The 27,783-nt window shown below is 40.6% G+C and overlaps 1 protein-coding gene across 4 annotated transcripts; it reads right to left on the bottom strand.

Moving 5' to 3' along the window:
• On the bottom strand, window positions 1-24,478 carry TMEM196 (transmembrane protein 196). 4 transcript variants are annotated; one of them, XM_073329539.2, is made up of 5 exons: window positions 24,132-24,478; window positions 6,841-6,897; window positions 3,990-4,244; window positions 2,009-2,082; window positions 556-612 (listed from the first exon to the last, which is right to left on the bottom strand). In XM_073329539.2, the coding sequence occupies exons 1-5, from the start codon at window positions 24,294-24,296 to the stop codon at window positions 606-608; spliced, it is 558 nt and encodes a 185-aa protein (XP_073185640.1). In that variant the 5' UTR covers window positions 24,297-24,478; the 3' UTR covers window positions 556-605. The 4 variants fall into 4 exon arrangements, with proteins under 4 accessions (XP_073185641.1, XP_073185643.1, XP_073185640.1 ...); XM_073329541.2 differs by having other exon boundaries at window positions 24,150-24,478; XM_073329540.2 differs by lacking the exon at window positions 2,009-2,082 and having other exon boundaries at window positions 1-612.
• Between the last annotated feature and the right edge of the window lie 3,305 nt (window positions 24,479-27,783).

Raw genomic sequence — 27,783 nt, 5'->3', positions numbered from 1 at the left:
TCACAAATTGGAAATATTTACAATTTCTTTACAACAAGGCATTGTTGAGGTTTTGATTTAAGGAATTCTTAAAGCATTCTGTCTTTCAAAACAAAGACATCAGTGTTGTTTTCAGCACTCTCATCTTTCACTCATTTGGACTCTGCATGTGTAATGCAAGCTTTTTACAAGTCTAATTTGCACTCTCTCCACTGTACAATCTTCTGGTTAAACCCTCTCCATTTAAATGGTTTTTTTTTTAAAAAGTCTTCATGAGAAGAAGAGTCTGAAAAGTCTATCTCGAGTGCTATAATAATTCTGGAACATTATGCAGACAAAAAGAAAAAAAGGAATAGAGGTGGAGTGAATAAATACTGTATATCCACAAAATCCTTGGGAGAGAAATTTCAGGTATGTTTCTAAAGGTAAATGCAACTGTGCTGTTCTGCAGTTCTGAAATTCTAGCAATAAAAGTCAAGACTGTTTCCATTTCATATCAGTCTCCTGGTGTCTATTTGTTTGTCCTGAAGAAAATCATAAAAATATTTTTCCCTTTAACTTTTAAATCTTTTCATACACTCTTCCATTATAAATCAGCTGTGGTCCTCCATTGCTCATATTGTCTGTCATTTCCTGTAACAAGAATAAAAAAGGACTGATCAAAATTAAAATTATTTTATTGATCTTGAAAAAGTATTTACCTCATGGTCTAGTAAGTATTTAACAAGCCCTGAATGTCAACATTCAGTGAAGCTTTTATCTTTTTTTTTTTAAAAAATCACATTATAAAAAGAAAAATCACCACATTCTTTTCACGTGAGTTGAGTTCTTACGAAAGGTGCTAGACTGACTGCCCTAGAGACGGGCATTCTTCATCCACGGAACAGATATGCAGCACAAGTGGCAGCAGTGCAAGCTTCCTCACACTGTCCTGCCACTGTGCTTCCACTCATACCCGGAGGGCACTCTAAGCAGGAATGAAATGGTAAGTCTCCATGTCCATGGAGACCTTGGCCTCTCTGCTAAGATGCCCCCAAAGGGTGCCAGTTAATGCGAGCTCTGGAAGTGGTTATTGTGATGTAGATACTGATCTGCTGAGGTCACCAAAGCCATTTCACATAAACCATCAATCAACCTCTAGATCAGTGATACTCAGACTAAGGCGCCAGAGCTGCAAGTGGCTCTTTAATGTGTTCTTTGCAGCACATGATATTAAAACACAGTGTGAATTGATTATTACCCAATTTAAGTTATGAGCCAATCAGGATGCTTTTACTAGGCTATTAACCAATGGTAGTTGATAAAATAATAAATAAAGTTGATAAAATGGGCAGTCATTTTGCTGTGAAAATAATATAAACTAAATAGTTCCAAGTCATACTGTTCAAATATGCATATATGGTACTATAGTAAATGAAACAATGAATTCACACTACTGTGGCTCTTTTGTGTAATGTTGATCACTAATTTGGCTTCTGAACCACTGAGGTCTGAGTCTCACAGCTCTAGATGATAGTAATGCTCTGTCAGTTGGGTTACGTGTGAGCTAGTGACCACGAAGTGAAAGTCTCTGTTTCCCATTTCTATCACTTTAATTTATTGCCAGCATTTGCTATTTGAATGTACTTATAATTTCAGAATGAAATATTCACAATCATTATTTTCCTGACATGTCTATTCTAAACAATAAAACCATAGTTAAGTTTAAAAGCGGTGTTGGATTTAAGGCATGAAGAAGCATATAAATTAGATGTGATGTGAACTTACAGTGGGTACATCCAAACAAGATTGTTTGGATGTCTACAACTAGAGTGAATATTTTAAATACTTGACTTACTTCCAAATCACAGCACTCCACCATGTAGAATTATTTCACTGACTGTTAGTACCTTTCCCGAATGCAGTACTTTTGGGAGTGACATCACAGCATCAGCCAACATTGATTAACTGAAACTATGCCTTCCTCTTAGAGGTGGGACTTTCTGAAGTGACATGACATAACATGGTAGCTGCCTAGAGTTCAGCATACCTTGGAGGTAACTCTGGTGTCGGGGGAACCACCGGGCAGCTGGGCAGGTTGATTATTTCAATACCCCTCAATCTCTAATATAAATATAACAATTATACAATAAATATAGCACAAACTTATGCACATATAGTACATGTCTATATTACTGTATCAGTATATAATATACAAAATATTATTGTATATAAAACACTTTAAATATATGTTTGATTAGGGCCTAATTTATTATTAATTTTTAAATTGCCTTCCCTTGTTTTAAAAGACATGCCCTGGGCTTAATGTACTTTGAAAGATTTGTCCTTCAGGCATGGTCTTTCTCTACTCCTCTCCCTGTTCTTATCTTGCATAGGGCCTCCTCTCTGTCCTCTTCTCACTGTTGATGCAAGAGCCTTCTTCTTTGCAGCTCTTACTACCTTGAACAGTCTTCCTGTATCTACCTCATTGACTTTGTCTTGTATGAAATTTATCTTTTCTTCCCCTTTAATTTATTCTCTGTACATTATTTTAATGTAGTACCTACGCTATTTAACTCTGTAAAGATTTTGTGAAAGAGTGTGCATGAAAGATACTATTCGAGTCAAATTATGTTTTATTATCATATTAGAAAGTACTGCATTAGAGATTATTATTATAATTGGGACATTTAGGAGGTGCATTTGACTGTTACATACAGAATTCTAAAGAAATAATGAAGTTTAGTCATATTAAAGCAATATATAATTGTGGCAATTTTTTAAAATGTAGCAATATTTTCTTAACATTTTTAGGTGAGTCCAGGCTATAGTTCTGCATGGAATCTAATCTCAGTTAAGAAAGTAGTGAATAGTGATCAGGCTGAAAAGTAGCCATTTTCCCTTATTATATTTTTCACTGTTACATCACATTTTATCTAAGAATCTCACAAAGCTTTACGTATATGAATTAATGTACCTCTGCGGGAGGTGGTATATATAATGCAGGCAGGTGAACAGGCACAGAGCAGATTTGGGCAGGGTCACACAGTGAGTCAGTTGTAAAGGCATGCATAGTACCCGTGTTCCTGACTCCTGATCCCCTGCTCTATAAACATTATACCTCTGGAATGAAAGGAATAGGGCACCCTGCCCTTATAGAAGCCCCAGTATCAAAATGAATATTTCACTCCCAGGGCAAGAAGCATATCCTTACACTAATGAGATTGCTTTAAGAATTCTATATTCCTCATGGCCAACATCTTCAACCTTAAATTTAAGGCACATAAATCCCTATTTAGGCACCTACATTAAAAAAACAACAACATTCTTTTAACCAGTGGAAGCTGTAAGTGCTCAGTACCTCTGAAAACAGGATTATTTATTTAAGTGTCTAAATATGGATCTAGGTGCTTAACTTTAGTAATTCAGGTTTGAAAACTGTGGCCTTTGTGGTTACATAGCCTGCTTTTTAAACTGAGTATGAAGGGAGAGGAAAGAATTGATTAAATCCTGGAAACATGAAATGATGTGGGTGCAGAAAGCATTCTGTGCTTTTTTCCCCAGTACAATACATGATAATTCATATAACTAAGATTTTCAATTATTTATGAGGTGCTATATTTAGAAGCGAGGCCTTTGAATAGCTATACAATGGAATTATGTTGAAAATGGATGTATTTCACTGAAATGGATGTACTGCAAAGATGCATCACCTAAAAATAACTACATATACTGCAACAGAATAAAGCTTATACAGAATGGTAACATTTTATTTCCCAGAAGCTCTTCCTCATATGTAGTTGAAAATTGAATGAACTTAGTGCCAATTATTTCATATGTTAGAGAGACAAGGTGGGTGAGGTAGTACCTTTTATTGGACCAACTTCTTAAAAGAAATTACCTCACCCATTTTGTCTCTCTATTATCCTGAGACCAACATAGCTATAACAACACTATATAATTGCATATGTTAACACATACAGTTGCTTTGTAAGAAAAGCAGACCAAATAAGGAAAGGCGCCCAACTCACTTTCTCTGCCATTTCATGGGAATGATGCAGGGAATGCTCCCTTTCAGAGAACATTCTCCTTTGTTCATAGCTGGCTAGCCGGCAAGTGAGCCAGGAAGAAAGTGTGCAACCTCCAATTCCAATGCATGCAAGAGACATGGAAGTAAGATGCAAAGAATAGAGCGTGGAGGACTTCTTTGTCAGAGCACGAAGGAACTGAAAATTTAATATTCCTCCAATTAGTCCGCAGATGCAACAGGCTGAAAAAAGGATCATCTGTTAGGAGAGAGAAGAGAGGCAACGTCACAGACACATTCAGAGATTACCGTCACAGGCATGTTCACTCAGATTGAAAGTTAGCCTGACTATAATAATAAAATTTAGTGCTTCTATAGCACACATAATTTAAAACACTTTACAAACCTTAATTACTAACCCCAATAATGATTGTGTCTAGGAAGTAAGCATTATCCATATTTTAGAGATGAGGCACAGCAAGGTAATGTGACTTCCCCAAGGTGATGGCTGATCAATGGAAAAACTGGACTAGGATTCAGGCCTCCTAATTTCCTTCCAGTTGTATATTCAAAACTCTAGCCTAAACTTCAAAGGCCTGATTTTGATCTTAGTTAAATCAGTAAAGTACAGTGAGATCAGACTCAGACTCCATATCTGTGCCATTTATTTCCTCTGCTTGAGTGCAATGCTTTAGTAGAATTGCTACTGAATCTCTCCTGCTTGTCTGTGCCCCCAACCCACCCCTCCTGTTCTAATCTCTTCAGGTCAATTTTTGCAGTTTGGTCCTGGCCTCCTTGTTTGCTCCTCCTGCTGCTTTTGTGCAATCTGCAAATGTAATCATGGTTGAATTTAAACAAGTGAAAAAACTGACAAAGAAAAACCTGAAGCAACCATACAGGGTGCAGTGAAGTGCTACTTTTTAAGTTTAGCTGGTCAGAAAGTTCTTCTAGGGGTCCCAGAAACATCTAAACTGGGCTAAAAGTAGCAGGAAGTGTCACTGCTTGAAGACAAAGATATTTTACCACAGTGATGGAAGCAACTTTGTGGAGCTCCTGGAACCGCTCCATGGACCACCAGTACTCAGTGGATCATTGCTGTGTGCCAATGGGATGGTAATTTTAACAAGAACATAGTTCTCAAACTATTGTTCATGGTCCACCAGTAAAGGATTGTTTCTTTTGATCTATGAGCCCACCAGATTTGACAAAAGAAATGGGGGTTATAAAGATCAGGCATGGTTGGGATGCTCCACACAATAAAGAAGTCCTCAGAGTTTTTAAAAAAAGTGACAGTCACTCTTATAGGAAATTGAATAGTTCACTGACTCTCAAAAGTAACCTTAGAGAGAGTGATTCTTCTTTCACTTATACTAGATTTACATGAGCATATCTCCATGGAGTTAGTTCCAATTCACTCTTGTGTACATAAGAGAAAAGTCAGGCCTATAGAAAATTAAAGCCAGTTTTAATACTGAAATAAACTTAAACAATAAATAAGCTTTAACACTGGGCTTTATAATAGGATCATATTTTTAACAGATAAAATATTTCTGCAGTTGCTTTTGTAGCAATTATACCATCTGTCTGCAGTCAGAAAGATTATTATACTTCAGAGTCTTATATGAAACAGAAAACATCTGCAATTATTTTAGAACTGGTTTATTCATGACTCAGTTTGAAATTAAAAACAGTGAACAGCTAAAATTTCTGGGATCAATTTGGCACGGTAACCCTGGGGCCCAATCCTGCACACACATATTATTACTTCGCAGGAATGGGGTCCTGGTCAGAAAGGCCCCAATCCAACTCCGACTGAAGTAATTCAGAATCATTCAATTGATCTTAATGGGACTTGGATCAGGCTCTTGTTTAGCCTAACCAAAAGAAGGTTGAGGGGAGATATGATTGCTCTCTATAAATATATCAAAGGGATAAATACCGGAGAGGGAGAGGAATTATTTAAGCTCAGTACCAATGTGGACACAAGAACAAATGGACATAAACTGGTCATCAGGAAGTTTAGACTTGAAATTAGACGAAGTTTCTAACCATCAGAGGAGTGAAGTTTTGGAATAGCCTTCCAAGGGAAGCAGTGGGGGCAAAACACCTATCTGGCTTCAAGATTAAACTCGATAAGTTTATGGAGGAGATGGTATGATGGGATAACATGATTTTGGCAAATAATTGATCTTTAAATATTCATGGTAAATAGGCCCAATGGCCTGTGATGGGATATTAGATGGGGTGGGATCTGAGTTACTACAGTGAATTCTTTCCTGGGTATCTGGCTCATGAGTCTTGCCCATATGCTCAGGGTTCAGCTGATTGCCATATTTGGGGTCAGGAAGGAATTTTCCTCCAGGGCAGATTGGAAGAGGTCCTGGAGGTTTTTCGCCTTCCTCTGTAGCATGGAGCACGGGTCACTTGCTGGAGGATTCTCTGCTCCTTGAAGTCTTTAAACCATGATTTGAGGACTTCAATAGCTCAGACATAGGTGAGAGGTTTATCGCAGGAGTGGGTGGGTGAGATTCTGTGGCCTGCGTTGTGCAGGAGATCAGACTAGATGATCATAATGGTCCCTTCTGACCTTAATATCTATGAATCTATGAGACAGGCATAACTACAGGGGCTACATTTTTTGACATGACTTTATAGACCATTTTAAAATGTCCTCCTTTTGCTGTGTTAACAAAAGGGCTGATTGTTTTTCTTTGCCAGCCTGTGTTTACTTTGCATTGAATTTTGTTTATCAGCAACATTTTGGAAATGAAGGATGATTCTATGGTGAAGAGTTCAAGTTACAGCAGTTTACATTTCAAGTACTTATGCATAATGCATGCAGTGCAAAAACTTACGACAAGTCCAGATTTTTTTTTGGCACACAGTATTCCACATATACCACAAAGCAGAAACTGCAAGGAAAAAAATACCAATTATTTTATAGTCTAAGGTCTTGAGCTAGATTAAACTTTGCTCTGTTATTGCAGTGGGGAACCACAACAGAAGGTTATACAGTTGTTACCATTGTCAGTGTTTTTATTACAAACTTTATGTTTCAGGAAGTTATAACTCATTGCAGTAAACACATTTATCCAGGAAGAAACCAGGATGAGAAGTCAGTCTGAGGGTGATGGCTTATAAAAATAGCAAAAATTAAATAATGTCTGTTTTTAAACTATGAGGATAAACAAAAAATGAAAAACAAATGTTACCAGTGTAAGATGCTTCTTTTACCCTCGTATTGCTCAGATATTAAATTTGGCAAGTCAGTGATCAGCAATATAGAGCAGGTATTCTGATACTTTAAAAACATATAAAGTACTTATCCCCTCATTCTACAAATTGAACCACTCAGGGAGCCCATGTGGGTAACACTGTAGTCAGTGGGCCTCAGCACAGGAGCAGAAGTTCACTTGTGTGAATTAGATTGCAGAATCTTGGCCTAACATTTGAAATAGCTGCAATGAATATACAGTGACAACTGTTTATAGCCTGTTTTGGCATGCATATTTCAGACATGTAGCTGTCTGACACACCATAGAAAGGAGCCTTTTCTTTTTCTTTACGCAAATTTAGGGCTCATAAATGATTTTTGAATGAATCCACTTTAGCTCTGTCTGTGCCCCTTTTGCTTTCTGTGAATGGCTTTTCCTGCCCCCCTATATGTGCATGTTAACTCAGGCTTGCTCAGGGAACCAATGGGAGTACAGTTCCTGAGGGAGCTAAATTGACAAGGGCCAAAGTGTAAGGTGGGATAAGTAGTCGTGCAGAGGCACTGGGCCTTCTTTGAGTCCCTAACATCATTAAGAGATTTCCTTGGCTTTCCTCACACCCATGGGCTAAGAGGGCTATTCTTTCTTCTCTGTGCTCAGTGAGACTAGCCCTACTACATCACAGAAAGACTGGGAAGAAACTACATAGGTTTAAAGCCATGTACATTTCCACCCAGCTTTTGCACTTGGGTGGGGTTTTCCATGGAAAACCTTAATTTGGCCCTTAATGGGGATGAAAACATCACAAGACAGACCTGGCCCCCTACACAGTCAGTAAAAATAATGTTAACTTTTAGAGTCTGTATAAACTATATCATATATGTCTTATTCCCTCACATAATTTTGGCATATTAAATATTTCAGTTGTTGAGTGGTTGCAATACACAGTTGGAACAAAAAAAACCCCAACCCTTTATTAGGTGTTTGCACACAGATGAGCACAAAAAATCAAGATCCTTAATTTTTGCACTGAATCAGTTGCATACAGTAGTAATAGCTAGATTTTGTTTGTTATTCACTAGTATACTTAGCACAGGATATATAGGCTTCGTGCCAGTCCATATATGCTGGCATGAAGGGGAAATGTGGAGTGGGTCAAGTAGCAAGCTATTGGATCTATGTTTACATTAATGCAATGGCTGGAGGGACTGCAGAAGTTACTAAACCCCATAGGCTGGGGCATCAATTGCAGGGATAGTGAGATGATTCACTATGGCCCCCAGGCCTGTCTTCCCCTCAAGTTGGGGTGCATTTCAGACTTCTAGCTCTTGAGCAGGATACGTGCATAAAACTCTTTTACTCAGATGTTACGTGGGATTTTAGAATTTCACTCAAAATTCTGTCATTATAGATTAATTTCAGTTTATGGCATACTGTATTTCATATTTTCACTGTCGATTAATCGCAGTTAACTCACACGATTAACTCAAAAAAATTAATCATGCTAAAAAAATTATTCATGATTAATCACACTTTTAATCACATTGTTAAACAATAGAATACTAAGTGAAATTTATTAAATATTTTTGGATATTTTTCTACATTTTCAAATATATTGATTTCAATTACCATACAGAATACAAAGTGTACAGTGCTAACTATATATTATTATTTTTATTACAAATACTTGCACTGTAAAAATGCTAAACAAAAGAAATAGTATTTTTCAATTCACCTCATACAAGTACCGTAGTGCAATCTCTTTATCATGAAAATGCAACTTACAAATGTAGATTTTTTTTTGTTACATAACTGCACTCAAAAAACAAAACAATGTAAAACTTTAGAGCCTACAAGTCCACTCGGTCCTACTAGCCAATTGCTAAGGCAAACAAGTTTGTTTACATTTACAGGAGATAATGCTGTCTGCTTCTTATTTACAATGTCACCTGAAAGTGAGAACAGGCATTTGCATGGCACTTTTGTAGCAGGCATTGCACAGTATTTACGTGCCAGATATGCTAAACATTCATATGCCCCCTCATGCTTTGGCCACCATTCCAGAAGACATGCTTTTCATGCTGATGATGCTTATTAAAAAAAAAAGTGTTAATTAAATTTGTGACTAAACTCCTTGGGGGAGAATTGTATGTCTCCTGCTCCGTTTTACCCCGCATTCTGCCATATATTTCATGTTTCAGCAGTCTCGGATGATGACCCAGCACATGTTGTTCATTTTAAGAACACTTTCATTGCAGATTTGACAAAACGCAAAAAAGGTACCAATGTGAGATTTCTAAAGATAGCTACAGCATTCAACCCATAGTTTAAGAATCTGAAGTGCCTTCCAAAATCTAAGAGGGATGAGGTGTGGAGCATGCTTTCAGAAGTCTTAAAAGAGCAACACTCCGATGCGGAAACTACATAACTGAACCACCAAAAAAGAAAATCAGCCTTCTGCTGGTGGCATCTGACTCAGATGAAGAAAATGAATATGAGCAGAACCCGTCACTGGCATGGATGCATGTCCTCTGGAAGGGTGGTTGAAGCATGAAGGGACATATGAATCTTTAGCGTACCTGGCACGTAAATATTTTGCAACGCCGGCTACAGCAGTGCTATGCAGACATCTACTGTCTCTTTCAGGTGACACTGTAAACAAGAAGCGGGCAACATTATCTCCTGCAAACGTAAACAAACTTGTTTGTCTGAGCGATTGGCTGAACAAGAAATAGGACTGATTGGACTTGTAGGCTTTAAAGTTTTATATTGTTTTATTTTTGAATGCAGGGTTTTTTTATATAATTCTACATTTATAAATTGCACTTTCATGATAAAGAGATTGGATTACATTATTTGTATTAGGCGAATTGAAAAATACTATTATTTTATTTTTATAGTGAAAATATTTGTAATAAAAATAATAATATATAGTTAGCACTGCACACTTTGTATTCTATGTGGTAACTGAAATCAATATATTTGAAAATGTAGAAAACACCCAAAAATATTTAAATAAATGGTATTCTATTATTCTTTAACAGTGGGATTAATCATGCTTAATTTTTTTAATCATGTGATTAATCATGATGAATTTTTTTAATTGCTTGACAGCATAGTTTTCACATATAGTGTTTTGTGATTCTCAGCATCCACACAGAAAATATAAACAATTCTTTGTTCAAGATATTGTAATAAATCTCATCTAGTCTTGATGACTAAATAATGTAAGCAGACTAAATAATGTTGTTTCCTTCTAATGGTGACTCGACAGGAGTAAAAGGAAAATAATGCATAGAGAAAGAGCATTTATGGGTTATAGCAAGCTTATAAAAAGGATCCGGAAAATATAATCAATATAATTTTCAACATATAACTAGCAGATTTTAACTACGTAAAAAGCAAAACTCCCTCTATTTTCAAGCAGTGTATTTCACGGTATAGATCAGATTGGATGGGCTTTCAAAACTTTTGCAACATTGGCCTAATTCCGGTCCCACTGAAGTCAATGAGAGTTTTACCATTGACTTCAAAGGGAGCAGATTTAAGCCAATACCGAGCACTTTTGAAAATCCCACCCATCATGACTTGACTATTACAATTCATAGAATCATAGAATATCAGGGTTGGAAGGGACCTCAGGAGGTCATCTAGTCCAACCCCCTGCTCAAAGCAGGACCAATCCCCAATTAAATCATCCTAGCCAGTGCTTTGTCAAGCCTGACCTTAAAAACTTCTAAGGAAGGAGATTCTACCACCTCCCTAGGTAACGCATTGCAGTGTTTCACCACCCTCCTAGTGAAAAAGTTTTTCCTAATATCCAACCTAAACCTCCCCCACTGCAACTTGAGACCATTACTCCTTGTCCTGTCCTCTTCTACCTCTGCGAATAGTCTAGAACCATCCTCTCTGGAACCACCTCTCAGGTAGTTGAAAGCAGCTATCAAATCCCCCCTCATTCTTCTCTTCTGCAGACTAAACAATCCCAGCTCCCTCAGCCTCTCCTCATAAGTCATGTGTTCCAGACCCCTAATCATTTTTGTTGCCCTTCGCTGGACTCTCTCCAATTTATCCACATCCTTCTTGTAGTGTGGGGCCCAAAACTGGACACAGTACTCCAGATGAGGCCTCACCAATGTCGAATAGAGGGGGATGATCACATCCCTAGATCTGCTCGCTATGCCCCTCCTTATACATCCCAAAATGCCATTGGCCTTCTTGGCAACAAGGGCACACTGCTGACTCATATCCAGCTTCTTGTCCACTGTAACCCTTAGGTACTTTTCTGCAGAACTGCTGCCTAGCCATTCGGTCCCTAGTCTGTAGCTGTGCATTGGGTTCTTCCATCCTAAGTGCAGGACCCTGCACTTATCCTTATTGAACCTCATCAGATTTCTTTTGGCCCAATCCTCCAATTTGTCTAGGTCCCTCTGTATCCTATCCCTGCCCTCCAGCATATCTACCACTCCTCCCAGTTTAGTATCATCCGCAAAATTGCTGAGGGTGCAATCCACACCATCCTCCAGATCATTTATGAAGATATTGAACAAAACCGGCCCCAGGACCGACCCCTGGGCACTCCACTTGATACCGGCTGCCAACTAGACATGGAGCCATTGATCACTACCCGTTGAGCCCAACAATCTAGCCAACTTTCTACCCACCCTATAGTGCATTCATCCAGCCCATACTTCTTTAACTTGCTGACAAGAATACTGTGGGAGACCGTGTCAAAAGCTTTGCTAAAGTCAAGAAACAGTCCATCCACTGCTTTCCCTTCATCCACAGAACCAGTAATCTCATCATAGAAGGCGATTAGATTAGTCAGGCATGACCTTCCCTTGGTGAATCCATGCTGACTGTTCCTGATCACTTTCCTCTCATGTAAGTGCTTCAGGATTGATTCTTTGAGGACCTGCTCCATGATTTTCCAGGGACTGAGGTGAGGCTGACTGGCCTGTAGTTCCCAGGATCCTCCTTCTTCCCTTTTTTAAAGATGGGCACTACATTAGCCTTTTTCCAGTCATCTGGAACTTCCCCCGTTCGCCACGAGTTTTGAAAGATAATGGCCAATGGCTCTGCAATCAAAGCCGCCAATTCCTTTAGCACTCTCGGATGCAACTCGTCCAGCCCCATGGACTTGTGCACGTCCAGCTTTTCTAAATAGTCCCTAACCACCTCTTTCTCCACAGAGGGCTGGCCATCTATTCCCCATGTTGTGATGCCCAGCGCAGCAGTCTGGGAGCTGACCTTGTTAGTGAAGACAGAGGAAAAAAAAGCATTGAGTACATTAGCTTTTTCCACATCCTCTGTCACTAGGTTGCCTCCCTCATTCATTAAGGGGCCCACACTTTCCTTGGCTTTCTTCTTGTTGCCAACATACCTGAAGAAACCCTTCTTGTTACTCTTGACATCTCTAGCTAGCTGCAGCTCCAGGTGCGATTTGGCCCTCCTGATTTCATTCCTACATGCCCGAGCAATATTTTTATACTCTTCCCTGGTCATATGTCCAACCTTCCACTTCTTGTAAGCTTCTTTTTTATGTTTAAGATCCACTAGGATTTCACCGTTAAGCCAAGCTGGTCGCCTGCCATATTTACTATTCTTTCGACACATCGGGATGGTTTGTCCCTGTAACCTCAACAGGGATTCCTTGAAATATAGCCAGCTCTCCTGGACTCCTTTCCCCTTCATGTTAGTCCCCCAGGGGATCCTACCCATCCGTTCCCTGAGGGAGTCGAAGTCTGCTTTCCTGAAGTCCAGGGTCCGTATCCTGCTGCTTACCTTTCTTCCCTGTGTCAGGATCCTGAACTCAACCAACTCATGGTCACTGCCTCCCAGATTCCCATCCACTTTTGCTTCCCCCACCAATTCTTCCCGGTTTGTGAGCAGCAGGTCAAGAAAAGCTCCCCCCTTAGTTGGCTCCTCTAGCACTTGCACCAGGAAATTGTCCCCTACGCTTTCCAAAAACTTCCTGGATTGCCTATGCACCGCTGTATTGCTCTCCCAGCAGATATCAGGAAAATTAAAGTCACCCATGAGAACCAGGGCATGCGATCTAGTAGCTTCTGCGAGCTGCCGGAAGAAAGCATCATCCACCTCATCCCCCTGGTCCGGTAGTCTATAGCAGACTCCCACCACTACATCACTCTTGTTGCTCACACTTCTAAACTTAATCCAGAGACACTCAGGTTTTTCTGCAGTTTCGTACCGGAGCTCTGAGCAGTCATACTGCTCCCTTACATACAGTGCTACTCCCCCACCTTTTCTGCCCTGCCTGTCCTTCCTGAACAGTTTATAACCATCCATGACAGTACTCCAGTCGTGTGAGTTATCCCACCAAGTCTCTGTTATTCCAAGCACGTCATAATTCCTTGACATCACCAGGACCTCCAGATCTCCCTGCTTGTTTCCAAGGCTTTGTGCATTCGTATATAAGCACTTGAGATAACCTGCTGATTGCCCCTCATTCCCTTTACTTCAGGCTACAATCAAAAGCCATTCCGTTGCTTGCAGCTAGTGCAAAATGTAGCAACATCTTTGCTTCCTGAACATGTAATATCAGCCTTACATTCTGCCAAGAGAGTAACAGAAGACTTACAGATTCACTTTGCTCATGTGGACTGGAATCCATTAATTGGAAAGATCTGCTATTGATTTACTGTCCTTCCTAGACATAGCAAGCTATTTCTCAAACCACCATGTGATGGTAGCATCAGTTCATCTTGAACCAAAGGATTAATGTAAATTTTCAGTGACAGTCCAATGACTAAGAAATGAGCCACCACTGCAGGTCTACCTTAGCCCTTGTGATGTTCTCTAAAAAGATATTAAACAGTGCTAAGCTGCCCTAAGCTCTAGTGTCTTTTACCATATCAAGGGAGTTTTATCAACATAAATGGAGCAAAGAGTGTTTTGTGATTAAGGCACTGGGCCAGGACACAGGAGTTGTTGGTGTCAGCTCTGCAGTGATTAAGGTACTGCCACAGACTTCTGGTGTGACCTTTGACAGGTCACGCCATGTCTACTGACTATATCACAAGCATGCTGTGAGGCTGCATTTGCTAAGGTTCATGAAGCATATTTTGATGCTGGGATGAAAAACACTTGCTGAGTGTACAGTATTATTATTATTATTGTATTTTTGGATTGTTGTGCATCACGCTCAGTACATTTTCAGAGGAAGGGATTGCCCAATAAATAGAATAATGATTATTTATGAAAGTCAGTTATACCCAGGATGAATTTGGTCCAATGTTTCAGGCAACTTAAAATCCTATGAAAATGTATGACTAAGTCCATCCCTCTTTTGTCTGATGTGGCGTATCCTGACCCAATGGAACTGGTGCAAATCTGCTGCACAACGGGAGTAGAGGGATTTAGGGACCTTTCTCAGGGAACTGCTACTCTAGCCTATAGAACTCCGTTGCCTCACCCAGCTCAGAAAACCCCAGAAAGCTTTGGAGAGAATGGGACATCATGGGAAATTATGTAGTTGACTCTGTCCAGTGCTGTCTTACTGGCAAACCAGGCACACACAATTGGACAGTGCCCCACCGTGGAATTATGGTGTATTCCCATATATTTTCTGGGTTTTTTTGAGGACTCAAAATTACTGACAATAGTGGTGTACTGTACGTGGGAGGCATGGGGCCATGTGTACTGAAAGCAGGGCTTGTGTGCAGTTCAGATTGGAAATAAATCTAATGGGTTTGTTTTGATCTGTCATTTGAACTCTTAGGTTTCACAATACTGCCAGCTGGAATGCAACATTTTCTGTCTTGCTACACTGTGTCCATCCATTGCTGGCCTCTAAGACTTCATCTTCACTAAGATATTTAATCTTGTTTAAACTGGATGTTTAACTATGGGGCTGCTGGGTGCAGGGTTTCCCACAACTAGCTGACTGATGCTGAGCATGACTCATCCTTGTTTACACTTATCAGCAAGGTCAGCATCTTGTCATTTTGATCACTCCATTGTTAAAAGTCCTGTTTAGATATAATTACATTTCCTAGCGGTGACAATAAGCCATAAGAGGACGGATGCAGCCATGCAGCACTTGCCGTTCAACTACTTCATACCATTTCCCCTTGCTGTCCTCTCTGATTCACTACAAAGGATTCAAACACTTCTTTGCCCCATGAGGGAATGGGGGTTAGCCTGAGGATTGTGTCGTCACCACTAACCCCTCTGTGCTGGTACTGACTGAGCCCTGTAGAGCATAGACTGCAACTTGCAGAGAATGCATTGCCCCCTACAGTGGAAACACAGTAAGGTCATTGGCTGGAGCTGTACAACAATACATACTCATGGACAGAGAATTTATCCTCCCGGAGGCAAAGGCAATATCAAACAATTGAACTTGCATTTCTAAAGTTGAAATATGCATAAAGGGGCACTGGTGCAATGATAGTATAGGCCTCCTATCTACCTACCTCCTTTTTTAATCTAAAGTGTTTTATATATTGCCTTTCCCCATAATACCTAAGCTCCTTACAAAAATGAAATGACTCAGTGCCCAGATGTACGCATCTCAGGCTGAGGAAAAGTATAAAATCTTTCATGGGGATAAGTCAAAGGAACCAGCCTTGAAAAAACAACCTGAGTAGCCAGGCATTGAGGGAGGGACCTTCAATCAGCATTAGTGGCAGATTTAACAGTCAGCAAGGTCAGCAAATGCTTACTGGGCGCCACCTGGTCCGGGCCCCCCATCTCTTTCTCCCACATGCCAGTGGCAGAGGAACAAAAAGATGGGTCCTAGACCAGGTTTTTATTGTGGGCCTGCACATGTCATCACATGTCCCACATTCAAATAAACTCTAACTTCCCTCATCCCCCCCCACTCGTCCCTGCTTCTGCATCCCTGCTCTGTTCCCCTGTTGCCCCATCTGCCCAGGTCCATGCTGTGCCTTCTGCTCCCTCTGGCCTGGGTCCTGCACCAGTGCTCCTACCAGCAGAACGATTGCCACTGCTCCCACCAAAGCCACAACTCCTGCTGAGGGAGCCAAAGCTGCGAACCACCACGGCTGCTGCCACCAGAACTAGAGTCAGAGCATCTAGAAAGTGCAGCACACTGGTTCCTGCTGCCCGCATTTGAATTTGCCCAGGCAAAAGGAGAGGAGGAGGGACCTCAACCAAAATGGAAGCTCTGCTATTGGCAATCCCTCTAATCAGAATTCATGGCAGAGCCACCATTTTGGAGGCTCCCTCCCTGGGCAAATTCAAATGTGGGCAGTGGGGGGCAGAGCACTGCTCTACCTAGAGGTTCCAGCAGGCTGCAGACAATGGCAGCAGCCTGTGCCGCATATATAGTGCGGTCGAGCAGCCCTGAGTCTGCAGGGACCCCCGAAGTGCATGAGCCCCTGAGCAGCTGCACCAGCTATTCCTCTGCCATTGCCATCTGCCCTCTCCCCTGGCTTGATTCTGGGGTCCCACTCTCACAAGTAACTGAGTCAGTCACCCTGGCTGCCTCAGAGCTGATGCAATTGTCTAGCTTGCATGTGTCTAACACTGCCCCTGGCCAGCAGCCCCCATGTTTGTAGGGGTCCCAGGGGACCCGCGCCCACCTGCAATGCCTTTGCAAAATCCCACAGCCTTTGAGCATGCCGATAATAGTCAAAGTTTCTTACCCCATCCTGTAGTTTGCTTCCATAGCTTTTGAAATATAGTTTTCAATACTTTGAAATGTAGTTTGCTTCCATAGCCTCCCCTTGCCAAGAGGCACTGAGAGGTATGTGGCTGCCTGCTTTAGCCTCTCCCCAGCCCCACAGCACTCTTCCCAGCCACCCCCACTTTAGTTCTGCATATCCCTGCTAGATTCTGCACAGAAAAAACAACATTTTTTAGGATTACCCCACAACTAAAGGCTAAAGTAAGCAGCACAAAAATATGCTTTATTTAGGCCTATACTCCCAATTTAGTTATTCTCATACTTGAAGGTACCTGAAAATGAAAACCATAAATACAAATACAAGTCTGGTTTTAGAAAACACAAAGGAAAAAGAGCTTTTGTTATTATATACTGCCTCCAAAGAGCGAAGCAGCAGAGACTTTCGCTTTGTAAACTTCCTGATCAGCTCAGGCATTCTGAAGTAGACAGTCATGTGCAAAGCCAGAAAACTGAACTCACTAACATGAAAGAAAGAAAATCCTGATATTTAACTGTCTTGACTTTTTAACTGAAGAAAAGAGAGAAAGAAGCTGAAATTCCAGATGGGTGCACTGACCAAAGAAAGGGTCTGAAATCACTAGGGGCTCCTATTTTGAGTAACATTGCAATGCAATGGTAAAACATTCAGAGTGTGGATCATGAAGAGCACAAAATCCACACAAGCAGATAAGGAAATCAACTCAGAGGAAAAACAGGAAGAGAGAGAGAGAGAATCCATCAGGTAGGCAGATCAAACAGAAAAAAGGTCAGCCATAAGAAAACAGGAGATTATAAACAACCAACCCTGCCCTCCAACTCAAACCTATAGAAAAGAAAAGATGTTCTCAGAAGATCTCAGCAAAGCATATTGAATACAATGGGGAGATTTTCAAAGACACAGTTGGTAGTTAGGCATTTAATTCCCATTAACTTTCAGTGGGACTTAGGTGCCTAATTACCATTTGTGTCTTTAAAAATCTCCCCCTATCAGAAAATTAAAAAAAAAAAATAAAGAACCTATTCTGGTGATTCAAATTCCAACACAGTCATGAATAAACACCCAGCTTGCCAGGGGCATAAATTCCGAGATCTAAAACTCATTGAAGACAATAAAAATATTCTCATTGACTTCAACAGGGTTTGAATCAGGCCTTAATACTGAATGACAGAATAAATTTCACTGTATACCATGATTATTATTGTTTCACATCAGATGTTTCATTCAGAGTATGTAAGTGTTCTTGTGTACATTTTTCTTTCCTTTAAAAAAAAAAACAGAATCAGAAGATTATTTCTAGCTTATCAACTAAGGCCTCAGATCTGCAAAGAATTTAAGAATGTGTTTAAGTCCATCCCTATTCAGCAATGTTCTTAAATATGTGCCGAACTTTAGATAGATGCTGAAGTTCCATTGGAGTATGAAGATTAGGAGAATGGTCTACTGGAAAATCTTGCTGGAGGGTTTGAACGTAAAAGGAAACCTGTTAAATCTTCAGGGGCAGATCCTCAGCTGGTGTAAACTGTCATTGCTGCATTGAAGCCAATGGCTTCATTAAAAATTTACCCCAGCTGAGCATCTGCCCTTCAGAATTCTGTGTTCAGCTTAAGGATTTGATTCTGCTTACATTGAGCTCATTCTTTTCAACAGGAGCAGGCCAAAAACATGGTTAGTCTGATGAAAATATTGATTTTCAATAAGTCTAGGAACATTGGGGAAGTTCCAGAAGACTGGAAGAAAGCTAATGTTGTACAAATATTAAAAAGAGTAAATGGGATGACTTGCATAATTATAGGCTTGTCAGTCTGTCATCAATCCCAGGCAAGAAGATAGAATCCTGTATCAGCCACTCTATTAATAAAGAATTAAAGGAGGGTTTATTAATCAATGTTAGTCAATATAGGTTTATGGAAAATTAGATCTTATCAAATTAATTTGGTATCTTTTTCTGATGAGATTAAAAATTTGGTTCATAAAGGTAATAGCATTGATGTCATATACTTAGACGTCTGTAAAGCATTTAACTTGATCTCACAGAACATTTTGATTTAAAAACTTCAACAATATAAAATTAACATGGCACACATTAAATGGATTAAAAACTGGCTAACTGATAGGTCTCAAAATGTAACTGTGAACGGGGAATCATCATCAAGTGGCTGTATTTTTAGTAGAGTACTGCAGGGACCAGTTCTTGGCCCTATGCTATTTAACATTTTTATCAATGAACTGGAAGAAAACATAAAGTTATCATTGATAGAGTTTGCAGATGACACAAAAATTGAGAGTGTCAAAAATAATGACGTGATCAGATCACTGATACAGATTGATCTGGATCTCTTGGTAAGCTGGGCACAAGGAACAATATGCATTTTTATATGGCTAAATGTAAATATACATATAGGAACAAAGTATGTTGGCAATACTTACAGGATGGGGGACTCTGTTCTGGAAATCAGTGACTCTGAACAAGATTTGGGGGTTGTGATGGATAATCAGCTGAACATGAGCTTCCACTGTGATGCTATGGCCAGCAAGGCTAGTGTGAGAAAGGGGATTCTCGAGTAGGAGTAGAGAGGTTATTTTACCTCTGTGTTTGGCCCTGGTACAACTGCTGCTGGAATAATGTGTGCAGTTTTGTGTCCACAAGTCAAGAAGGATATTGAAGGTTCTCAAGAAGGATTGGAAAGGGTTCAAAGAAGAGCCATAAGAATGATGAAAGAATGAGAAAACACACAGACTTAGGGAGTTCAATCTACTTCACTTAACAGAGAAAAAGTTAAGGAGTGACTTGATCACAGTTTATGAATACCTGCATAGGGAACAAATATTTGATAATGGGCTCTTCAAACTAGCAGACAAATGTATAACAAGGTTGAATGGCTGGAAGGGTAAGCTAGACAAATTCAGACTAGAAATAAGGTATACATTTTTAACAATGAGCATAATTAACCTCTGGAACAATTTACCTAGGGTTATGGTAGATCCTCCATCACAGGCAATTTTTAAATCAAAATTGGATTTATTTTTTAAAAAATGTGCTATAGAAATTATTTTGGGGAAGTTCTATGGCCTTTGTTTTACAGGAGGTTAGATCAGATGATCACAGTTGTGGCCTTGGAAACTATGAATCTATGAAAATGTAATGCACATGCTTAAATAAAGTAGCAGCACATCTGCATTTTGTCCACATGTTAAATAACACTGTGAACTGTTTGAGTGTTCCTTTGAAATAACCCTTTAGTCTGACTATTCTTTTCCAAAATAAACTAGGCAAGTAGTCAGCACTGACAACGAAAATTGGCAAACTTTCATTTTTTAAAATTACAGACCACCAACATTGATTAACAGTCCAAACTTATCTCTTACTCTGTGAAATTTCCATACTGACTAAACTGCTTTTTTGAAAACCTGGGAAATAAAAAACTCCCTGTAATCATGTATTCCAGGTGTCAAATTGGAGCAAATTCTTATAGCCAAATTATAAATGACAGGTTTCAGAGTAACAGCCGTGTTAGTCTGTATTCGCAAAAAGAAAAGGAGTACTTGTGCCACAAATTATAAATGGTTCACATTGGAGGTTCCTAATGGAAAGGAAGACTTAGGTGTGCAATAATCACAAACATGGAAAGATTACCTGTGTTTCTATAGAGCCACTGACTGACACTCTTGAGAATGCGTAACACTTACAGGTGTTTTGACATTTGTCTTCATGAGTGAGAAAACTATCATTCCTGAGTGTTGTAGCATAAGGGCATCATTAGGTGTCTCACCATGAGTGAAAATAAATGGCATATTTGACTGAAGACCTGGTTTGTGTGTGTGTGTGTGTATATGTGTGGTGGGGGTGGGTGCTGGGACTGGGGCTGAGTCTGATTTACAATAAAGCTCTTTACACCATCTTAATGTACATTAGAATCAGGCCCATATATACTTGAGAATTATAGTTATAAATATACTTTATATACACACACACAACTTAAGATTTCTTATTGACTATAGTACATTTGACAACATTTAACATTTGGTTGTGTTATGTAGGAATATTTTCTGAAACAATACTGTTTTGATTTTTCTTTTGTGCAGCAGCCATTGCAATGCATGCTCTCAGGTTCATTATACTTGTGTGAGAGTAGTTCAGCATGCTCATGCTAGTGGTTGATTTGTTTCTATGCTAAGTCAGACAACTGAATTTTAAGTGGTGGGATTCAGAAATGTAACATGATTTCTACTCACTTGGAGAAACTAACTATAGCAGGTGGAATATATCATGATAAGACATGCAAAACAAATAGAAAAAAACTCCAGAAATCAATAGTATGTCAACTGTATTAGAGGATTTTGATAACCTTGCAGCCACCATAATATTTTACAAAGAGCACAGATAAAATTATATATTGTATGTGTAGTAAATAAATTAGATAAACATCTATTAATTAGATAGATTGAACGATCAGTCATAGACAGAGGTGTTTTCATTTGGATCTTTTTCTCTACTAATTTTCTTTACCTTAATAGGGGTCAATTTCATAAACTATGAGAACAGGGTAATTAAATGGGTGGGATGATAAATTTATAATATGTTTTCTCATGTATTTTAAATAGATGAGTACCTTAATTCAGGCTCATTCACATCTTTCTTTTACTTCATTGCCAGCTATTCAGGTCCTTTGGGCTCGATGCTGCACTGTGCAGAGCACGCTGGTCCCAGTCGAGCAAAGCACTTAAACACATGCTTAGATGTAAGTATGTGACTAGCCTATTGACCTCAGTGGGACTACTGACATGCTTTAAGTTAGGCACATGGTTAAGTACCTTGCTATCGGGGTCATAAACAAGACAGCTGTTATTAAACAAGAAAATCTATTTTTTTAACAAGAGGGTTAATATGGTTTAGACTCAACATTATTACATTCTATAATTGAAATGATAATGTCATTTCAATACTAACACATTTTAATCTTGATTGCAGCTGCATGCAGTTGCTTGCATGTATATGTGTACATTATACCTGTGCAAATATCACATTTCCTGTAATAATATTACCTGAAAATGTCACGAAAGACCTTTGATCCAGTTCTGACCCCACTTATGTAGGCGTCACTCAGCGGAGGCCCAGTTTCTCCTGTAAGCTGATAAAAATGAGGGTTACTATGGAAACCTTAATTCTGGTGTTTGTGGATTTTAAATCTCACACAACATGATAGACAGATACAGATATAATGTGTGTGATTTAAAATCCACAAACACTAGAGTTAAGGTTTCCATGGTAACCACATCTTCACTGGGCCTTGACTGAGTTACATCTATGTAAGTGAGGACAGAACTGGGTCAAAGGTCTTTCATTGCACAGTCAGGTAACATGACTGCTGGAAACATGATATTATCCAGCTTATATCCAGTGGTTTACCCTGTGGAGGTTCAAAGTAATAGTTCTCCTTCTCCCTTTTACCTTCCCCACAAAGGGAAAATCTTGATTCCAGAGCACTGAATCAGAACACAGTTACTTTGTGTGACATACAAAGAGCCTGAACCTCTGGTCCAGCCAAGATATGCTTAGTAGGAGACCCAATGGGGAGGATAGACAGCTCTATACCACTTTTGGAGCACCACAGTCCGGAAGCTGGCAAGAAGGCAGGTCAGCTGCCAGGGCTAAACCCACTACAGTTGCTCTAGTTTGTGTCTAGTTACGATAGAACATCACAAAGAGATGTTCTATCGGCCACAGATTTTTAGAGAGGAGTGGCACTCTGGCCACTCCCTTTTCATCTGCCACACCGCCAGCATTTCCCCTGTGCCTCGCTACGTCCCCTAGACCTCGGAATCCTCAGTAGGCTGGTTAAGCCATCTTTACAGAGGGCCTTAAAGGGGTGCAGCTGAGCGGGAGGATCCGGCCCAAGATTTCTACTTTTACATTCCAATTAAAAGCAATATAAATACAATCCTTTAGCCATTACAGACAGCAGAATAATTTGCTGAAAGGCATATTATAAAGAAGCAAAACCAGTCTATTTAAAAGAAGACAATTATATAGGCAATATACATTATTTTGAAATGATTTTCAATGGTAATTTTTTATTACTTGAGGTGAAATCCTGGCCCCCATATAAATCGATGTCACAACTCCCATTGACTTCACCCTCTGTCTTCAAATTTCTCCTTAACCACAGCTCTTTGAGCAATCCTGGCCACTCTATTTTTTTTTTAAATCAGAAATCCCCCTTTAGCTGCGCTATTGTTGGTAACTCTCTTACCTGTTATCAGGTGTGTTGTATTGTCTTTTGATTGTTCCTGTCTGAGGCAGGAACTGTGGCTCACTATGTTTGTACAATATCAGGAATATTTACAGCACTATGTACATACATTTATTTATAATTATTAGTGCCAAGGATAATATTACATTAATCCTTTTGGTAGAAGAGACCTGTAAAGATTACCTGAGGCTTCATCAGTGGTGAGTAATCAAGAGTTTTCCTGCTTCTTATGAAGTAAAAAGTAAACGGTCCCTTTAGCAATATAGTTGTTTAATCATAATCAAATAGCCCTTTAGAGTTTAAACATGCTCACTTATGTTTACCCTGGATAGTCCTTATTTGCAAGTCTTGGCTTCATCAGTTATCATACTGTTTTTGGAGGTGGGCACTTACTAGACAAAAGGCTCAAATTGAAAATAAAATATATCAGATATGTTCTGAGAGGTGGCGCTTACAATAAAAAAGCTGTCGGAGGGGTTGGGGGAACACGGGGGGATGGTAATTGTGCTTGCCCAGATTTTTTTATTTTTCTAGCTAAATGCTTCCTAGAAGCTCAGATTGTCCCTGATCCTAAGAAAATGTTGTAAAGCTCCAAAAACTCTTTCATTTTTTTTTTGGGTCCCCCAGCAGCTCTGGAACGCCCTGGCCATTATTCTAAAGGGGCCCTTAGCCCTTCCTGCCCAATGACAGGGACTTTTGGCTTTTACAAGCAAAACTCCCCGTTGGTTTCAGGTTTGCAAGCTATGGCCCAACCTTCCGAACACTGGAATCACACAAGCGTCCAGGGAGTTCACACGGGGGGGGGGGGGGTCAGAGAAAGTTCAATTACTTGCATACAAAAAAAGAGAAAAGAAAAAAAAAGGGGGGGGGACCTCTCCGAAAGTGCAAATCCTACCCATGTGCGTGACCAGTGCACAGAGCGAGGCTTCCAGCCCGGCATGCATGAGGGGGGGGTTGCATGAGGGGGTTTGTTCACACAAACGGATCATCACCACACAGAGTTAAAGAGAGAGTGAAATGGCTAACGTACACACACCCCGCTCCATACCGGAGAAGAGTCTCCCAGCTGAGGCTTATGCTCCGCAAGGACCAGGCTGAAACTGACCGCCCCCACGGCCACGCTGGAGACCCCCAGTCCTATCTCCAGCACGGAGAGCACCAAGAGGCTCCCAATGGTGTGGCTGCTGGTGCACATCCTCGCTGGGTCATCGTTCCTTCCAGCTCAGCCCGGAAAACAAACCATCCGCCTTCTCTCCGGCGCCTCCCTCCCTCGGGCTCCCCCAAACTTTTCTTCCCCCTCCTTAGCGGCACAGCGTCAGATCCGCAGCTGGGGGGCCGGGCATCCCCAAGGCAAAGGCGGCTCTCCTCCGCCACCGGACAGGAGAACCCCGCCCTCCCCCTCCGCACCTCCCCACCAGGCAGCCTCGCACACAGGGATCCTCCCGTTGGCAGATGCCCGGAGCCCGGCAAGTCGCCGCCCGCCGCAGCTGCGGCCAGCTGGGCCAATCCTCCGGCGCGCCTGGCGAGGCGGCAGGCTCGGAGCTCTCCAAGGTACCGCCGCCTCTTCCGAGCCCACCCCGGGGTCACGCGCCGGCGTCTCCCGCAGCCTCTACCGGAGCGCTCGGCTCGCCCAGGGATGGAGTGGGGCTTCTGACGGGCCCGGCCCAGGCTCCCTCGGCTGTCCCCGGGCTGGAGCTGTACTCCAGCGCCTCTCCCCCGCTCTCCCAGAGGCTGGGGAACGCAGATTAAATTCAGCACCACGCTCCACTCGCAGGCTGTGTCTCCTCCAGAAAAGTCGACCTTGTCTGATCGCCTCCTTCACTCCCATTGAAATGACCTCACTGGGGTGGGTTCTTTTGGGGGAGGGAAGTGGGGAAAATCCACCCTGGCTATATTTATGTATGAATCTGGGACCAATATCCAGGCGAGCCTCTATAGCAGCCCCGCCCTAGGGTCCAAACACAAGGCAACCCTCCCCCCCCCATTCCCCCAACACACACCTCCTACATCCCTACCCCCACGCCCCAGCTGCCAAGGGAGCAGGAAAGTGGTGGTGCTGGCAGCAGAGTCCCTTGATGAAAAACTTTTGGGGAAGGCAAAAGCTGGATTCTGCTGAATGTTCTCCCCCGCCCCCCTCAACGCTGTCACAATATAGAACAAGTGTAAATCTTCCAGTTGCACCAATCAAATCCAGACCTCAGAGCAAGAGCACTGCAAAAACTCAGATCCAGCACCAGGATCCTGGCATTTTTTGGACCCCTACTTCCCTAGTGCTCATGCCCAAATAGAGCACTAGGATAAATGCTCCTGTTATACCAGTACAATCCAGATCTCAATGCAACCCAGAGCAAATGAGCCACAACTACTCAGAGCTGAATGTTGCTGGATCCTTCTAGTTTTTATTACCAGTCATTTTGCTGCTTAAATAAAGAGCATGTTCACCCACTCCTATTGCACCTTAAAAATCCACACCCTGATGTGCCTCAGTGCAACAGTGCTGCAAAAATTCAGAGCTGGCATCTAGACCCTGGAAATTGTACCAACAAAACAGACATTAAGTGTTGTGTTTACAATCCCACCCAAAAATGTGGACCCCAACACATCTTGGTACAAGATAGTTGCAAATACTCTTAATCTGTACCAGTATTTTGCTGGATCAGCTAATTGTTGGCTGCATACTCTCTCTTTTACTGTATAAAATTAGTTCATATGCAGCTTCTCCTAGCCACCAGAATTATCCATGTCCCAACACTACAATGCCAAGATGCATCAGGTCCAGGTTTATTGGTGCAGGAGGAGAACCTAGACTTGTTCCTTTTTTTAAATGATACAATTTGGAGACAAGAGTCCAAAAATTAGTAGGAACCAGGTAGACCCTGCTTTTTTCAGACCCCAAAACTTTCTTCTGAAAAAAGAGATATAATGCTATGGCCATGAGATGAGGCGGGATGCCCACTGTGAAAACAGGATGTATCTATCTAATCTAATCTATCTATCTAATATACATGGGAGAAGATCAGATCCAGCATCTATGGGCCACATTCTAGATCTCACATATATCCAAAGTAGCTCCATTGACATGGGTGGAATTGCTCTAGATTTGCACTGCGATCAGATTATACCTAGATGCAATCTAAATAGGACATATGCGAGAGAGAGAGAAAGAGAGAGTGAGAAAAGGAAAGAATATATAGCTATAGGATTGATAAGATCTTGTCACCTCGTCACTTAGAACAGCACTTGCCGCAAATCTTTTCACACTTGCCCAAATACACAATAGCAGACAAGCTAATATTTTGTGTCACTTTCCTAAAGGAAAACTACATTGCAGGCAAAATCAAAATTGTCCCCTTGCTGCTTCTCATATCTTCTGTCTTAAATAGAACCTGACATCTGTTATCATAAAAATCAAGGCACATATAAAAGCTCTTAAACTACTATACTTATGTGCGAGGATGGTGCAAGCACAGATTTTAAAGCACCCACACGGGTGTAGGAAGATATTTCTGCTATACTGGTGCCTTTCTCATGTCAAATTATTATACATTTGACAGTGTTGCTAAGGTGCAGTGATTTTCCTCTCCATATATATATATATATATATATATATATATATATATATATATATATATATATATCAGAACTGGTGGTGATAAGATGAGAATTGGATAATGAGGTATTTAATTAATATGTTTAATGCATACAGCTAGATACAGAATGTGTCATGTCAGGACAGCACTTGTATGACATAAATAACGTTTCTGGTGAACAGCTTGCTTTACATAACATTTCCACATCAGTCTTAATAAACTGTCAGCAAAAGAGGGGGAAAGAGGCCTTGTAAGAAGTGATTCCTAGCTGGAGATTGCTTGATATGACTCCGGATATACGCGGGAGCTCAATGGCATAATGGGAGGAGTCTTAGGTACATGGTCTCTCATATGCAGAGAAGTAAAGAATGGGGCAAGACCTCAAACAGAGTTCATAACAGTGCCCCATTGGAGCTGAGTGAGCAATCGCTGTTTTCCACCCTTTAAAATGAAGAAAGGAAGGAAATATATTTCAATTATTACCTTTTTCAAACAAAGATATTCTTAGCTTCTGTAATTGCTTTCATTTATTTGTACAACAGTGCTGCATCATTATTTAGGCCCTGATCCCTGAGATTAATTTTACATTATTTCCCCCGCATAAATGTAAGCATATGTATAGATTATTGAAGCATCAGGGCATTCAAGTTTGGATGTACCTAACTGTTTACTGTTTGGATATTTCTATGTTTTATTGTGGTTTTCCTATATGTATTTTCCACAGCAGAATAATACAATAATATACTAATACAATTTTTAATTGTAACTCAAAAACTAGCACACGTGGCTTTCCCAAGACCTGAAGCAGAACCCCAAAATACAATTAGATACCAAGTGATAGTCTTCCATTTTAACTGATTTTTATATACCAGTAAAATAATCAAGATGTGGTGTTTTCTGTTCAAAAACCATCAATCTTATATAATTGTTCTTCTTGAAATAATTCAAAGCTTATTTTCAAAAAGTAATTTGACCATTATACCAGGAAGTGATGAGACCTCACCTGGAATACTGTGTGCAATTCTGGTCTCCCATGTTTAAGAAAGATGATTCAAACTGGAGCTGGTGCAGAGAAAGGCTACTAGAATGATC

The sequence above is a fragment of the Lepidochelys kempii genome, chromosome 2 (genome assembly GCF_965140285.1).
Source record: "Lepidochelys kempii isolate rLepKem1 chromosome 2, rLepKem1.hap1, whole genome shotgun sequence".
NCBI lineage: Eukaryota > Metazoa > Chordata > Testudines > Cheloniidae > Lepidochelys > Lepidochelys kempii.
This window is presented reverse-complemented; position numbering and strand designations above follow the sequence as displayed.